This window comes from Eretmochelys imbricata, chromosome 11, assembly GCF_965152235.1.
Source record: "Eretmochelys imbricata isolate rEreImb1 chromosome 11, rEreImb1.hap1, whole genome shotgun sequence".
Taxonomy (NCBI): domain Eukaryota; kingdom Metazoa; phylum Chordata; order Testudines; family Cheloniidae; genus Eretmochelys; species Eretmochelys imbricata.
Window position 1 is genome coordinate 19839186 of NC_135582.1, and position 17065 is coordinate 19856250.

General features: G+C 39.9%; 1 protein-coding gene across 1 annotated transcript in view; it reads left to right on the forward strand.

Annotated features, from left to right (window-relative positions):
- The window catches only part of THSD7B (thrombospondin type 1 domain containing 7B), a 408861-nt gene that overhangs the window by 250111 nt on the left and 141685 nt on the right, over window positions 1-17065 (forward strand). Inside the window, exon 12 of the mRNA XM_077830083.1 lies at window positions 13874-14068. Within this exon, the coding sequence (XP_077686209.1) occupies window positions 13874-14068 (195 nt within the window). The remainder of the gene's footprint in view (window positions 1-13873; window positions 14069-17065) is intronic.

Genomic DNA, 17065 nt, shown 5'->3' on the forward strand with positions numbered 1-17065 from the left:
GTGCTATGGGACCTTTAGGTGCCTACAGGGTTAGATGGCAGCTGAGCAGGATTTTGAGGACCTGAATGTTGGACTTAGATGCCTAAAGTGGCAGTTAGGTATCTAAATCCTTTTGTGGCTGTAGCCCTCAGAATCTTAAAAGTATGGAGAGTCTAAACGTGTGATGTGTACATTTCTTATGTTGTCCTCTGCAGCTGGGAGAGCTGTTCTACCTGTGCATCAAGAAATCATCCTTTATTTCTTCACAGTCAATTGATGCCAGTGACATCTAAAAATGGGTAGGAAACACTGGTGATGTCAGAGTCAATTTAAAACCTGCTTCAGTATTTCTAAGTTGTCTTCCATCACTAATCTCCATCCCAACACTATTTGTTCCTTGTCTTCTATCTTTGTATTGTAATTTCCTACTCTAGGTCATGATTCTGCAGACACTTACACATGTGCTTAACTTTTCTATCATGAGTGGTTCTGTCTAGTTCAGGGAGACTAATAGTAGTAGTAAAATTAAACGCATATGTAAATCTTTGCCAGATTGGGACCTTAGACACCTTGCCTTCCTATACTGGTGGTCTACAAATAAGCCTTCCATGACTGCAGGTTGCATGGCACCCTGAGAATACTGTGTACCCCCACATTGAACTAATGGAATAGAATAAGTGTTACCATCTGGGTAATCTAGAGAAAATACACCTAGAAAAGGAAGCAGTTCTGTATGGAAAATAAATGAGATCATCATGATGATTTATGAATCAATTCTTAGAAATGGTCAATACTGTGGATCTTTACAGTTATTTTCAATTTAAAAAAAAGCCAAATTATCTATAAATTCTCTTTTTCACAGCTCATTTGTTACCTAGTTACTGCTACATTGAGAGATAATGAGAATAATTATCTAACATGGAATATAGATTTTTCTGAACAATAATAAAGTAAGCAGTCATGTTAAAAATAGTTCAATTCTCATTATGCGCTGGCTCTAATTTTTCACAGATTCATAGAGAGTAAGGATCATCTAATCTGATTTCTATATCACAGGTCATTAAAATTCCCCCAGTTATCCCTGTGTTGAGCCCAATAACTTGTGTTTGACTAAAGCATCACTTGTGTTTTAACTAAAGCACATCTTCTAGAAAGGCATCCTGCCTTGAGCTGAAGACATCAAGAGATGGAGAATCCACCACTTCCCTTAGTAGTTTGTTCCAATGGTCAATCACCTTCACTATTTTTTTTTAAAGTCTTATTTCTCATTTGAATTTATCTGGCTTCAGCTGCCAGCCATTGGTTCTTGTTAAGCCTTTCTCCTCTATATTAAAGAGCCCACTAGTACCCAGTATTTTTTCCCCATGAAAGTATTTGTCCACTGTAATCAAGTCACCTTTCAATCTGCCTTTTGATAAATTTAACAGGCTGAGCTTTTTAAATGTCTCACTGTAAGACATTTTCTCCAGCCCTTGAATCATATCTGTGGGTCTTTTCTGTACGCTCTACTATTTTTCAACACCCTTTTAAAACTGCGGACAACAGAACTATATGCATTATGCCAGTATTGGTCTCACGGATGCTGTATACAGAGGTAAAATCACCCCCATACTGCTACTGACTTCTCCAGCTTATGCGTTCAAGGATCGCATTAGCCCTTATTGCCACAGCATCTCTCTGAGTTGCTTGTCAACTATGACCTCTAATTCCTTTTCACAGTCACTGCTTTCCAGGATACCGTCCCCCATTCTGCAGGTATGGCCTGTATTCCTTGTTCCTAGGTAAAAAGCTCTGCACTTGGTTAAATTAAAACATATTTTGTTTGAACAGGCCCAAGTTACCAAGCTGTCCAGATCTCTCTTTCTGACTTCCCTGACCTCACTGAAATTTACTACTCCACCAATCTTTGTGTTACCTGCACATTTGATGAGCAGTGATTGATGAAAATGTTGAACAAGGCCTAGTACCAGTCCCTGTGGAACTCCATTATAAGCCCCACTGAATGATGATTCCCTATTGACAACTATGTTTTGAGATCTGTCAGTTAGCCATTTCTTAATCTATTTAATATATGCTTTCTTGATATTGTATAGCGCTAATTTTGTAATCAGAATGTTATTTGGTACTAAGTCAAAGGCCTCACAAGAGTTTAGGAATATAACATCTATGCAATTACCTCTATCAACCTAGCTTGTAATTTCATCAAAGAATGAAATCCAGTTTATTTGACAAGACCTATTTTTCAATAAAACCATGTTGGCTGGCATTATTTCTATTCCTATCCTTTAATTCTTTATCAATTGAATCTCATATCAGGTTTTCCATTATTTTGCCTGGGATTGGTGTCAGGCTAACTGGTTTATATCCGTGTCATCCCACTTAGCCTTTTTGAATATATTAACACTCTTACAGCCTTCTGGAATTTCCTCACTATTCCAAGATTTATTAAACATTAATACCAGTGGGCCAGAGATCTCCTCAGTCAATTCTGTTGGTACTCTTGGGTATGAGTTATTCAGGTTTGGAGACTTTAAAAAGTTTATCCCTAGTAGATTATGTTTAACATTCTCCTTAGCTTCTAGTGGACTGGAAAATACTTGTTCATCCTCATGTGACGTAAGTACATCATCCTTCTTTCCAAATACAGAACAGAAATATTTACTGAACACTTCTGCTTTTTCCCCTGCATCATTAATAGTTTTACAATCTCCATCTAGTAAGGGTCTATTTTATTGCCATGATTTCTTTTGTTCCTAAAACATTTTACAATCTCCTTGTTCTTAGCCCTGCCAGCCATAGACTTTTCTCTATTGTCTTTAGGTTTCCTAATCAATTTTCTACACTTCATAACTTCTAATCTATATTGATTGCCATTTCCTCTTCTCTTCTATTGGTTATATATTGCTTTTTTATTTCCATTTGCTGCTTTCCTGAATTGGGGCCAGTGGACCTAATCCTGCAAGCCTCTACTTGTGTAACTCTGACACAATGGAGCTTCAGTGTGCAGTCTGCTTTTGAGCCCCGGATTGAGCCTAACATATGAAAAATATATGCTTTTGCAGTAGCCATATAAAACAGTGATGTTCCTCTAAAGATTCGTTCAGCATCTCTGTATGTTAAATACATAAAACTCTTGATTCCACCATATAAAAGTTTATAGAAGGAATTTCTGAAACTCACATTTAACTAGAGATAATTGTTATTTAAAGAATATAGTTTCCAGATGCCACAAATTTACATTATGGCACACATTTTAGTTGTATGTGTAAATAAAACACAGGCACATACTAAATCAAACCATTAGTTGCTGTAGTTTGGTATCCTGTCTCTTGACACTGGCCCATTACCAGATGGAAGGGGCAAGGTGCTCTTTCATGGAATAATCTGGGCATAAGGGAAATTTCTAACTTTATTATTAACCACAGTTAGTGGTTGATATATGCCCTGAAGCAAAGGGCTAATATTCTGTCTAATGTAACTGTAATGTAGATACTCTTATTATTCATATAAATGTATGATCCTTTTGGAGTCCTACTGTGTTTTTGGCCACTGATATCTTATAGCAGTGAATACCTTTTATAAAAAATACTTTCTTTTATCAATTTTAACTTCATTTCCTGTTAGTTTAATTGACCATCATCTTGTTCTAATGTTAAGAGAGAAGAAATATGGGAGTGCCTGGTTTACCTTTTCTGTATCAGTCACTGTGTTTTATATTGAAGTCGATAGAGGTACATTAAATTATGACAGCATAGAACTTGCTCCAGAATGTTGAACTCATCCCTGTTTCCAATTCAGTCCTGTTCAGTGTCAGTGATGAGAATGACTAGCCAGAGTTCAAAAGGAAATGCTTCATTTCTCTTTTAGCCCTAGCACTTCATTCAACAATAATTTAAAATCATCTGGACTGCTTTGAGCTTTACTTCAAAATGTAGATTGGGAGCATCTAAACAGCATCTAACTTTAGTTTTAAGTAGAAGTTCAAATATAAAGCAGGCTGTCTCTTCTGTGGTATTTATTTTAAAAATACGTGAGATGGGAGTGTTAGTATAATTTATACTTTGGTGAGAGATGATATTCAAATATATAGGACTGCATTATGAGATCTTAGTGAGTCTGAAAGAAATCAGGTTGATCTATAATTCGTATGAGGGATTTACTTGACTCCTGCACAGCAGTTCAAACAGGGCCTACTAGCCAGTGATGTAGCTGGGGATATGGGAATCAAAGTGATAATTTGTTGCACTTTGTTTGGCAGTGTCTTAATATTAGAAGTCTTTGTTCACATGTTCATATCCATTTATAAATGCTATGTAGTACAGAATCATAAATTACTGTTGGGTGAAATTTATATTTCGTTTATATTTCCTCAATCCATGAGGCTACAAATGGACCACAACTGCCCTTTGGTCCCACTCATAAAAAGTGGAGTGTTGATATAGCAGAAGTTGCTTCATGTGAACATTTTATTTAGAAGCTTAATGACAGAACTGAGGATTATGGCAAAAATGTATCTCTGACCTAATGGAAAGCACACATGGGCCAAATACATCCTAATTTAGCACCATTGAAGACAAATATTTGTATTAATCAACCTTACTGGAGTTGCACTAGGGATAAATTTGATCAGTTGTGTTTATCAGAGGCATCTAAGATGTGTTTGATTTGAAAATCCTTTTCCTTTAAAGGACACCAATAAGTTAACTAGGGAGTATGTTTGCAACGTGCCAAAATGACTTGCTTATTTCCATAAGCTAACCTATAATTGGGTTCCTGCAGCCTTCCTGCTTCACATATGGTACTTATGAGTCAATTAAAGTGCCCTAACAAGCAATTACTGGTTTATTGTTTAATTTATTTTAGCGGCTCATGCTGTTCTGCTCGAAAGTTGCATATATATAAGTCAGCATGTAGCACAAATCATATTGTTGCCTTTGACTGAAGTGCTGAAAACAAGGCCTTGGAAGATCAAATAAATCAACTCATGTTTTTGATGACAATTCAAATAAAATTAAAGAAAAAGTCATGTATTTGTGGTATGACATGCACTGACAGTGGCTTTTGAAAATATGAAGCAGTGAATGAAAATGAGTTATCTACTACGATTATGTGAATTCCAGTAGACTCCGCTTACATCAAAGCACTTGGACAAAATCTGATTTCTAGATACAAATGGAGTTTACTGGGGCCAGTTTTTCAGAAGTGACCTTTCATTTTGCATTCCCAAAATACTGAGAGTGCCTTTTGCATGCTCCCATTACTTCACTCACCTTGTCCCACAGGTTGTCAAGGTTCCTCCCCCATTCTGAACTCTAGAGTACAGATGTGGGGACCTGCATGAAAACCTCCTAAGCTTACTTTTACCAGCTTAGGTTAAAACTTCCCCAAGGTACAAATTAATTTTATCTTTTGTCCTTGGAATAACCACTGCCACCACCAAACTCTAACTGGGTTTACTGGGAAACGTAGTTTGGACACGTCTTTCCCCCCAAAATCCTCCCAACCCTTGCACCCCACTTCCTGGACAAGGTTTGGTAAAAAGCCTCACCAATTTGCCTAGGTGACTACAGACCCAGACCCTTGGATCTTAAGAACAATGAACAATCCTCCCAACACTTGCACCCCCCCTTTCCTGGGAAATGTTGGATAAAAAGCCTCACCAATTTGCATAGGTGACCACAGACCCAAACCCTTGGATCTGAGAACAATGAAAAAGCATTCAGTTTTCTTACAAGAAGACTTTTAATAGAAATAGAAGTAAATAGGAGTAAAGGACTCACTCCTGTAAAATCAGGATGGTAGGTACCTTACATGGTAATTAGATTCAAAACATAGAGAATCCCTCTAGGCAAAACCTTAAGTTACAAAAAAGACACACACACAGAAATAGTCATTCTATTCAGCACAATTCTTTTCTCAGCCATTTAAAGAAATCATAATCTAACGCATACCTAGCTAGATTACTTACTAAAAGTTCTAAGACTCCATTCCTGTTTGATCCCCAGCAAAGCAGCATACCAACAGACACAGACCCTTTGTTTCTCTCCCTCCTCCCAGCTTTTGAAAGTATCTTGTCTCCTCATTAATGACAGGTTTCAGAGTAACAGCCGTGTTAGTCTGTATTCGCAAAAAGAAAAGGAGTACTTGTGGCACCTTAGAGACTAACCAATTTATTTGAGCATGAGCTTTTGTGAGCTACAGCTCACTTCATCAGATGCATACTGTGGAAACTACAGAAGACATTATATACACAGAGACCATGAAACAATACCTCCTCCCACCCCACTCTCCTGCTGGTAATAGCTTATCTAAAGTGATCATCAAGTTGGGCCATTTCCAGCACAAATCCAGGTTTTCTCACCCTCCGCGCCCCCACACAAACTCACTCTCCTGCTGGTGATAGCCCATCCAAAGTGACCACTCTCTTTAAAATGTATATGATAATCAAGGTGGGCCATTTCCAGCACAAATCCAGGTTCTTCTGTAGTTTCCACAGTATGCATCCGATGAAGTGAGCTGTAGCTCACGAAAGCTCATGCTCAAATAAATTGGTTAGTCTCTAAGGTGCCACAAGTACTCCTTTTCTTTTTGTCTCCTCATTGGTCATTTTGGTCAGGTGCCAGCGAGGTTCCTTTAGCTTCTTAACCCTTTACAGGTGAGAGGATTTTTCCTCTGGCCAGGAGGGATTTTAAAGGAGTTTACCCTTCCCTTTACATTTATGACACAGATAGAGAACTGTAAGGCTACTGAGTCTGTGCATGCCAGCTTAGTATCTGCATGATCAGCATTGATATGTACAAATTTCAGGAATGGTTTTAAGTTAGCTGAAGATTTGGCCTTTAAGGGTGGTATTTAAACATTATTTAAACTGGATAAATAAAAACTGTCTGGGAGTCTGTAAAGGGGGAAGGAAGTTACAGAAAGGTAGGGAAGTGTTCATCCACATATAATTTATTGGGTGGTCTAAATAATACCATCCAAAAATTATACTTGGATGGACACTTCCCTTCCCTTCTGCAACTTCCTTCCGCCCCTTACGAATTTCCAGACAGTCTTTGTCTTTCCACCATAGAACCCCTCCTGAACAGTTCTCTTTCCATGATGTGTAAACAGAAAGGTGCCTAAAGCACAGAAAGGGAGCAGAGTCCACATCCTAAATTGTTAGACTGTATCATCCCATTCTTCTTTTAATCTTTTACTTGCTCCCCATTGCCTTGAGTATCAGTTTAAAATGTCTTGATCTAGCTTTATTCACCATGTTTGATCTGCATTTGGAAGTTTTTTTTTACCTTAGAGGACTTCAATAACTTAACTAGGAAATATGTTTGGAATGTGCAAAAATGAGTTGCATATTTCCATAAGTTACCTTATAATGGGATTCAGGATGCAGCCATGCTGACTTTGTTTCCTATTGTTTTCTCCACTCTGCAAATAACATCAGCCTTGACACTCTATTCCTTTTCTTTTGTCTCTCACTCCTCCATGGCCAATTTCTAAGCTATCTCCTATGGATGGGCCCCCTTGTTTGTTCCCTTTCACTTCTTGTCTCCAGGTTTTTTCTGTTCTGCTCCCTATGCATGGAATGACATCACTCTTCTTGTGCTCAAAGTCTCCCTGTCTCCTTCTCCAAGTCTCTGTTAAAACCCCACATTTTTCATGCAGCTTTCTCTTGTGCTATGTACTCCTCCTCTCCTGTGCCATTTGTTTCTCTTCAAAATATTATCACTTATTAGATAGGCATGCTGTATAATATGATTTGCATTATTATTTATTTTACTACCTTATTTTCCTTTGCCCACACTTTACCTTTATCATCAACTTTTCTGAGCTCCATGTTCTATGTCTAATATAGGCCCTGATCCCACGCACACTTAGATACATGCTTAAAGTTAAGCGTGTGAATGGTCACATGTAGCTCAGTGGACTAATCAAGTACTTAAAATTAAGCGTATGTGTACATGTTTGTAGGATCAGGGAGTTAAACTACAAGAGCTTTGGGACATAGAATATCTATTTTAAAATCTGTCTCTATTTGAAAATCACCTCAGTGTTAATATCACTAATTGTGACTTTTTGTCATACAATAATAAATATTGCTGCATGTCTTTCGATTATACAATTGTAAATGCTGGAGTATAGTTCCTGTAGCATAGCATATTTTTCATCTCTTGGAGATGCTAGCAGTCATAACACACCTAAAGAGAAGTTTTATATATTTACTTTGCCTCAATTATACTTAAGATGGGACAGTATGGCAACTTTATATAAGTAATTTTTAGTGTCCTTGATGAAGATAATGAGGCTGTACAAACCTTAGGCATCAAAGTCTATTACTTGTTTAACCTTCCCAGCAGAGGACAATTACCATGCCTTATCATAGAGGAAAGCAACCTCTGCCCCTTTGCTTTGACAATTGAGAATGGGAATCTCTCAGTATCATTTTTGACTGCTAGTACTGAGAGATGGTAAGGATCAAAAAGATTGAAAGTGAAAGGCAAGGATCAGCAATTTGGAGGTAGTTATTAATATGCTGATTTATTGTCACTTGAGTCTAAAGAGACTTCAGCAACTCTCGATTTTATATGCTCTTTAAAATACTGAATTTTCCTGAGAAATCTAATTACATTTTAATACATTATTTTCCTCAATTTATTGCCAAGTCACCTCCTACTCCCAGAAAATATTTGTATCTTTTAAAAAAACTACTGTAACTTCATTCTGGCATAGCTTTCCTATATATCTTCAATGACTAGTTGATATAAGAAAACAGCTAATTACCTTTACTTTTCTCTGGTGCACTCAGCTATATAAGGTGATAGAAAAAAATAATTATGCATAGCCACTAAAGTGTGGATTAATTCGTAATCTCCATAAAATAATAGAGCAAATCTTTAAAATTAAGATGACATAAAACCTAAATTAAATAATGTTATCCATTACAGCTTTATGGCATCGTTTGTGGCTTTATATGATGTCAGAGCACTTGTCTTAACTAGGCTCCTGGGGCCAAATTGTGGTGTCTCTGGTCCTTAAAGAGAGATTATCTAGTATCTAGGCAAGGGTCTTCTGGGTTTTGCTCCTGATTCTGCCCCTGATTGATTGCTTTAATCAAGTCACAACCTGTCCCAGCCTTGGTTAACTTATATGTAGTGTGTGTTTAGTAATCTTGAGAGTATTATGAGAATTAATTATTATTGAAGCTTTTAGATCCTATAATGAAAGACACTATACAAGTGCAAGCTGTTATGGTTTGTTGTGTTTATTTGTCATCAATAGACTGAATCTCTGTCCTGGCCTCTTACACTGCCCCTGTAACTTAGTGTGTAGGCAGCACACAGACATTAATAAATGTATCTTCCCAAAACAACCATGAAGTAGGGTTGTGTCATCGTCCTCATGGTGGCATTTAGAGATTGTGACTCTCCCAAGGTCACACAGGATTTGTATCCAGTTCTTCCGAGTCTGACTGCTGCATCATAACCACAAAACTGTCCTTCCTGTCACTGGATATTTCCATATGTTGATATATCAGCCATTCATGTCAGCTGTCTAGAAATTATTAGCATTTCAGAATCAGAATAATATTAACATTCATCTTCTAGACAGAGCAGTTGAGAAAAACATTTTTTAAAATGGCTATAAGTTTTCTTATTTAAAAAAAAATCATTTCCAGAAAAAGGTCACAGTCTATATAAAATAAGCTCTTAACACTGCTACCTTTAGAATGAAGTGGCAAGGCATATTGAGCCACATTCAACTCAATCCGACTAGATTGCTGTCAGTGAAGTTACACTGTGAATGAATTTGGCCCATTGTTTATGATTGGAGACTCAAAACAGTGTGCCTGATTTGAACTATAAAGCACAATATTTCCACAAGGAACAATTCATTTTACCTTTTTTTGTGTGTGAAATATCCTCCGTGACTCTTAAGTTGATAGCCAAGGGCTCAGATCATCAGTCTCTGATATCTACAGTTCTGGCAGCAGGGCCTCCATGAGGTTATGGAGTTTGGCTGCTACAGAGCTTTTCATCTTTTATTTGGCAGAGTTCAGACTTAGCCTTTAGCTACCCTTAGCCACCATTCCCAAACAACATCATTACATGAAGACGTCTCCTTCTTTGTGCTGGCTTAGATGATGTGACCTACACATGATTCACTAATGACTGAAACTTTTATATGCCAAGTGAATCTAGCAATATCCCCAGATGGCAGAGAACTATTTGGAGCTGACTGGTACTCACATAGCTAAAGGCCTTTAAATAGAATTGTGTCTTCAGATTCAGGCAGTCAGGACTCATCTAAGAGGCATTTCCAGGCTCTGCATTAAGCATTATCATTATAGTATTGTCAGACTTTAAGAACAAGGGGCTCAGATCATTCCCGAACATGGGAAACCCACATGAGGGACTGGAATTTCTGTGAGATTCCCCTTACAGAACTGCCACCTGATTGTTCCATGGGGGCTGAAGAATGAGGTTGGCCATTCCTTGCAGAACAGGATTCAGCCCCCATGTCTTGCAGATCTCTCAGATCTGTCCATGCAGTCACAATGTGCCTCCAAAATACCTCTTCTCACTAGCAGCACAACCCAAGGAGAGTGGATCTAAGGCATGGAAGAATTGCATGCAAAACTAAGTACAAAGTACAGCCCCAGTCTGAATTAAGTTTGCTGTTGATTCTTCATTGCTTTTCAGGGTAAAGAGGCATATGTGTGTGTGACGTTTTAAGTGAGCCATTTCCCACATCCCTAAGGCTCTCCATTCCACCTGAACTGGTGGAGACTTCATCATGAGGATTGTGGATTAGTACCACAGAGGTGGAATTCCCCACATCCACAGAAGCAGGGGCAGATGGATGAGGCCCTCTGAGTATGGATTCTAGAGAGACAACCTGCCCCAAGATGACCTAGCTGCATTCTTACCCTCACCTATGAGAAGCGCAGTTAAGGCATAACAGGAGAATGGGAACTCATACAGAAGCAGCAATGTGCAAAGACACACTTTTGCCATTGCTCTAAGCATCACACTGTAGTCAAATGTCCAGGAAAGCTCAGAACTGCTTTAAGATTAAAGTAAAATAAAATGTAAAATTTCTTAAATAGCAGTGTAGTGTAAATTTGAATCTACAACAGTAAATCAGCATTAGCGGTGCACTGGGGAACAGTAGGGGAAGAAGTGGCATTATAATGAAATCTTTAACTCTCTGACTCTCTACACAAGATCCCCAAAGAATGGGCTGAAAAATAATACCGTTGGACAGCAGACTGTCTCCTGAATTAGCAGACAATTTGAGGGCAACAGCCCTTTGTCTTTTAGCAGGTTTAAGAGCTGCAAACTGTTGAAGTTAGAGTTAACTCTGACATAAGATGCAATTTCTTAGCTGTGAGGGTAATTAAAGATTGGAACAGCTTCCCAGGGCAGGTGGTGGATTCACCATTGCTTGGCATCTTTAAAACAAGGTTAAATCTCTTGTTAAAAGATCCTCTTTAATCCAGCTTCTGGGAGAAATTCACCGTCCTGTGTATATGGCAGGTCAGGCTGGATGGTCATACTGGTTCCTTCGGGCCTTGGAATCTGATTCTCCCTCTTTATCCCCTTTCTTCATGGACGTGGGGAGAACAGGATCACGTGCATCACCCTCAACATGCTCATAACACTTGGAGCTCTGAATTAAGCCTGATTGTAATAAATCTCATGCTTCAGGACTTCAGCCTGCAGGGGACAGTGTGACAATCTCCCTAAGGGGAGAACAGGTTTAGACCCCCAGAATAAGCATTTAAACCAATTGTTTGCACACTGGGTTATTTGACTGTAAGAGCTATTGTGAAAACTTGTAATGCACTGAATTTAATAGTCATTATCTCTCTTTCACTCACATACACACAGTGTTTATGGTTATGAAGGTATATCTATGTATATAAAGAAAACTGTAATTGTCATGCGACTTCAGCTTCGCTTCACAACAGGGCAGTGAAGCAACCAGGTAGGGAGGGGCTACCTCCTCAACCAGACAAGACTTGTTTCAAGCACCTTGCCATTGTCCAGCCCAGGAAGGAACAATGAGGAACTATCAAAGCAAAGGGGGAAAAGCTTGAAACTGAAAAGAAAACCCCAGTCTTTGGAAACAAAGAGAGGAAGGAATTTTCCCTACTTTGAATAACTACAGTGATAAGGAAAACAAAACTGCACACCCTTTTAAAATGGAAAGGGTTTGAACTGAAGAGCATTCAGAACTGGGGGACAATCATGAGGCAGGAGGCTGTCCATGAATGCTGGATCCCTCCTATAGCTAGGGGGTATGGTGGGAAACTCTTTTAAGGCAGTAGGTAACTCTTATTATTCCTTTTCTAATTAGAAATTCCTTTTCTAATATGAAAGGATAAAGGCTGAGATTGCACCTTTGTTTCTTTCCTGAAAAACTTGTGTATGTTTGCTTCCCCTTTATTATTTCATATTAGAATCTGTGGTTTTCCTATGAAATCCATTTTTTGTTTATTTTCATTCCAAGCAGGTCTATGGTGTTCAAACTGTGTGGAGTGTGTATGCCAAAATGAGCTGATGAGTAGGGGGCTGGTTTCACATCTTGGGTGGGGGAATGGTGGTGACTAACCAAAATGGTGTCCAAGAGGCTGATAATTAAGAACTCAGGGAGGAAGTATTTGGGGAGACTCGGGACTGGAAGGGCTGTTGGTATTACCCTGCAAAGAGTAAATGGGCTGGTGGAAAGCAGGGTGCGAGTTTATGATTGTGTGCTGCCTACTAGCATCAGGGATCTGAACCATGGCTGCACAGCACAAGGGCCCCCCAGCTTACAGGGAAGGCAGTGACAGAACCCCGACTGGTCTGGGTGAACCCCAAAATGTCAGTCAGAAAGGAACGTTTTTCCCCTAATGCATAATTGGCTAGATGTATTCTGTTTTTTTTCCCCTGCCTTGCTCTGAAGCATCAGAGATTCACCACAATTGGAGACTGGGCAGGGTAGATCAGGGCTCTGAGGTAGTACAGAAAATCCTCTTCAGGTGCCAGTCTGGTGCATCTTGCTCTCATGCTCAGGGTCACACTGATTTGGGGTTGAGAATGATTCCACCCACTCCCAGATCGGTGAGGACCTTTGGGGGTTTTCACTTTCCCCTGGAGCATGGAGTGTGGTTCACTAGATAGGGTCATTTGGGCACCCTGTCAATTCCCTGCCATTGTAAGGGCTCTGGACGTTGGTGACACTTTGGTCTCTCCTGTTCTGTGCCTGTAGAATATGGTTGAATCTCCTGAGGACTGAAATGCTTAAGTGCAAGTAAAGTCTTTGAGCTTGATATAGGGATATTAAGGAGAAATTTAACAGCCTGTTGTGTATAGGAGGTTACACTAGGTGATCTAATGGTCCCTTCTGACCTTAAACTCTATGAAACTGTGAAATTGACTGTAAGATAAGTAGTCATTCTTTATGAGTACAAACAAGAATTTGCCTTTTCAAATGCTGTCATGTACAACCAAAGGGTTATATTCTAATTTCTGAAGCAAGATGGACATCATGAATTATCTCACATTTCTGTTATGGGTTGTCCAGCTGTAGCAGTAAATAGTTTTTGGATGGTCCTATGCATATAATTGGCTGGAATGTTGCCCACAAAGTGTAAAACAATTCACTCTTTGAGAATATTGAACTTTCAGAATCTGATTTACATCATAAGCTTTTAAAAGAAAGGATATGTTTTTTTACCATGTCTGTGAAGCACCTAGCACACTTTTGAATGCACTATGAATAATAACTAAATATAACTTTCTTTATATTATTGGTATAGAACAGCAAATCTTGCATATATAGGTAGCTGGTTTGTTAGAATGCAGAAACCAAATGTATACAGCATTAACAAAGAGGTTTTTTTTCTTTGTAGCTGTTGTGTGCCTCTCAGACAATAACCATGCTGCAGATGTCACTGAATGCATGAGGTGGACAGAACCTATGCCTTCCCTGGTACAGGAGTGTCTAATTCCCTGCAAAGATGATTGCACATTCACCCCTTGGTCTAAATTTACAGCATGCTCTTCAGATTGTGAATCAACAAAAAGTAGAAGAAGATCACTCACAGGTACAATCAATCTTTTATATGTTATGATTTATGGACAAGACATTTGAATTATCTTTTTCGATGTTGCTGGGTTGACTTTGAACTTTTGTCAGATTTCAGATAGAATATTGTTTATCTTTGACCAAATATTTGTCCATTTGTATATATAAAGGGCTCATGTATGTGTGAAAGCAGTGCAGGAGTTGACCCAAACTAGTTCAACATGGGCTGCAGATGGATCAAAAGTGATACTTACTGTGACATGCTCAGGACACCAGAACTCAGAGCCCAACTGTGTTACCATTTTGCCTTAGCAAGAGTGAAAGCTTTGCTGCTGCTAAGATGTGTGTCAGTTCCCTGACACACCAGCCCATCTACCTTGCCCACAAACTCTTCAAGACTCTGTCAGTTTGAACCTTGCCCTGCAAATAACAAGGAGTGGAACCCCAGTTCCTGAGTTCCCCAGAGACATCTCCCTGCCGTGTCCAGTCCTTTTCACTGGACATTCTCAGAAATTATAAATCTTGCTGCTTCCAAAGAGATGGCGCACACATCAGCCTTTGAGGTTAGCTGATGACTTACACTTAATTTTAATGCACAGCACTGAGGTGGTTTTGTAATAAAACAAGAATAAATTTACTAACAAAGAAAAGAGATTTAAGTGATACTAAGCAAGAATGAGACAGATGTCATTACAAATAACAAAAAACAAAACAAAACATGTTTTCTAGTGACTAAAACTTAATTTTAGTAAGTTTCAATCTTTGCCTAAACAATTTTCTTTCTTACATCAAGTTAGCAGCATCCCTAGCCCTCCATAATAGGGGATCCAACTTTCACAGGCTCAAAGAGCACTATACCCTATGTCACCACAGTGATGGATAACTAAAAGGTCTTCTTGCTCCTCTTATAATACTCAAAGACCACTTCTCAGCCTCAAGAGCCAGGAAGGCTTCCTGGGGTGCAGATTCTGTCCTCCGGCATGATTGTTAAATGGTCATCTCCCCCATTTGTTTATCTTTATGGTTTTGTTTACCTTGTATGTAAATGTACTTTAATTGTCCTCTACCTAGCCAAGCAGGTCAGTCAGGTAAATGCACATTTCTTTGTCTTTGGCAGACCGGGTTCTTCTTCTAGTGCTCATCCCTATGTGTATTCTATATGTGGGAATGCATGTGCACCATACCCTTGAGTCCAGAGATTCTTAACAGGCAGTGTCCATTGGCCTGCACATGTGCAATTGCTCTCCTCATGCTCCAGGCCAAGGGCATAAGAGGCAGTGCAAGCTGACAACTCTTCAGTTTCTTCTTACCACTGCATGGCCTGGGTTGGAGTCCTCAGCATCCACAGATTTCTCCAGCTTCTTTTTTATAGCCTGTAACTAGATATTGACAATCGTTTTTATATTAGCACAGAGTTTTTATAGTATAGCTTGTTTTTCTGCTTGCTGGGGGAGTCCCTTCCTGAAGTCTAGGACTATGCCCGGGGTCCTGGGGTTCAAGAAGTGCTTCTCTTGCTCCTTCTCTGTGAGTGATGACCACCAATGCTACCTCTACTGTTTGGGTGAGATGCATATCTCTGCAAAGTGGAGCATTTGCCACTTGTATCCCCCCGTGAACATGCAAAAGTCATGAGCTTCAGGTGAAGAAACAGGTTATGGAGAAAGCTATGAGTTATCACTCAGATCTAGTCAGGGAAACCCCCTCTGTACATTGATGCCAACTAACAAGCAGCACCCCTCCGAGCATGAACTTGGGAATGGAGCCTAGAGCTGGGTAAGCCCAAGCACTCATGATCCAGGGCTTCACATGAGAGTAAGGAGCACTGTCCTGGTTACAAGGACAGATTCCTGTCCAAGTCTGTTCCTAAGAGAAGAGATCCCTCCCCAACCCTGTCAAGGTCGGGTCAGCCTTTGTATGCAGATCCTAAGGGCTCAGGACTGCTTAAGGGAGGGGAGGAGATTAAAGTGCAAAAGAAAAAGAATAAGTCAATTTTGTTGGTGGCTTCAATCCTAAACATAAAGATCGGCATACACCAGCTCCATCTAAGAGCAGTGGACCTGAATCTTGGATGGTACTGATCCATCCTTTGAAGGACTGGTCACCCACAACATTTTGCGATGCATCAGAACTGTTGAGCCTAATCGCTGGAACACCCCAAACACCAGGATGTATGGATACTTATGTCTTGCCAGAGGATATTCATAGATTCATAGATATTAAGGTCAGAAGGGACCATTATGATCATCTAGTCTGACCTCCTGGACAATGCAGGCCACAGTACTTCACCCACCCACTCCTGCAATAAACCTCTCACCTATGTCTGAGCTATTGAAGTCCTCAAATCACGGTTTAAAGACTTCAGGGTGCAGAGAATCCTCCAACAAGTGACCCGTGCCCCATGCTACAGAGGAAGGCGAAAAACCCCCAGATACCCCCAGGACATCTTCTCTCTTATCCACAGTCCCCTATCCTCTTGGGCCCAGTTCTCCTGAGGGACATTTCTGCATTGGATGACAAAACTACTTCAGTAACACTGGAACCATCTCCACTCCAGTGCTCAGGCAGGAGTGTTCACCCTCTGGTACCGTCATCCCCACCAGTGGAACGAGAGCAGTTCTTCAACCTGGACGAGTCAGGTGCTGAGGCCAGTCCTTCATCCCCTCGAAGGGAGATGAGTCCTGATAGGCACTCAAGGAGAGCCGGATGCCCTCCTCCCAGATATGAATTTCCCAGGGACCTCTAGTACTTGATGCCATGGGGTCCCACTCGTCTGGTTGACCCCTCATAGTTGCCCTACTGGGACCTGTGGAACCATATGGCAGATGTCTTGGATCCATCAATGAGTTCTACCACACTTCTGCCACTCTGCATCCACTGTATCCATCATTATGAGGAGGAAATTGATCCAGATCCACAGGTACTGACAGGGATCTCATCCTCATCTCCAGAAGAAACAATCAGTCTGTTCTCACCATCTCCACTAGACAACTGCAGCAGCTCTTGGTACTGCCTCTTG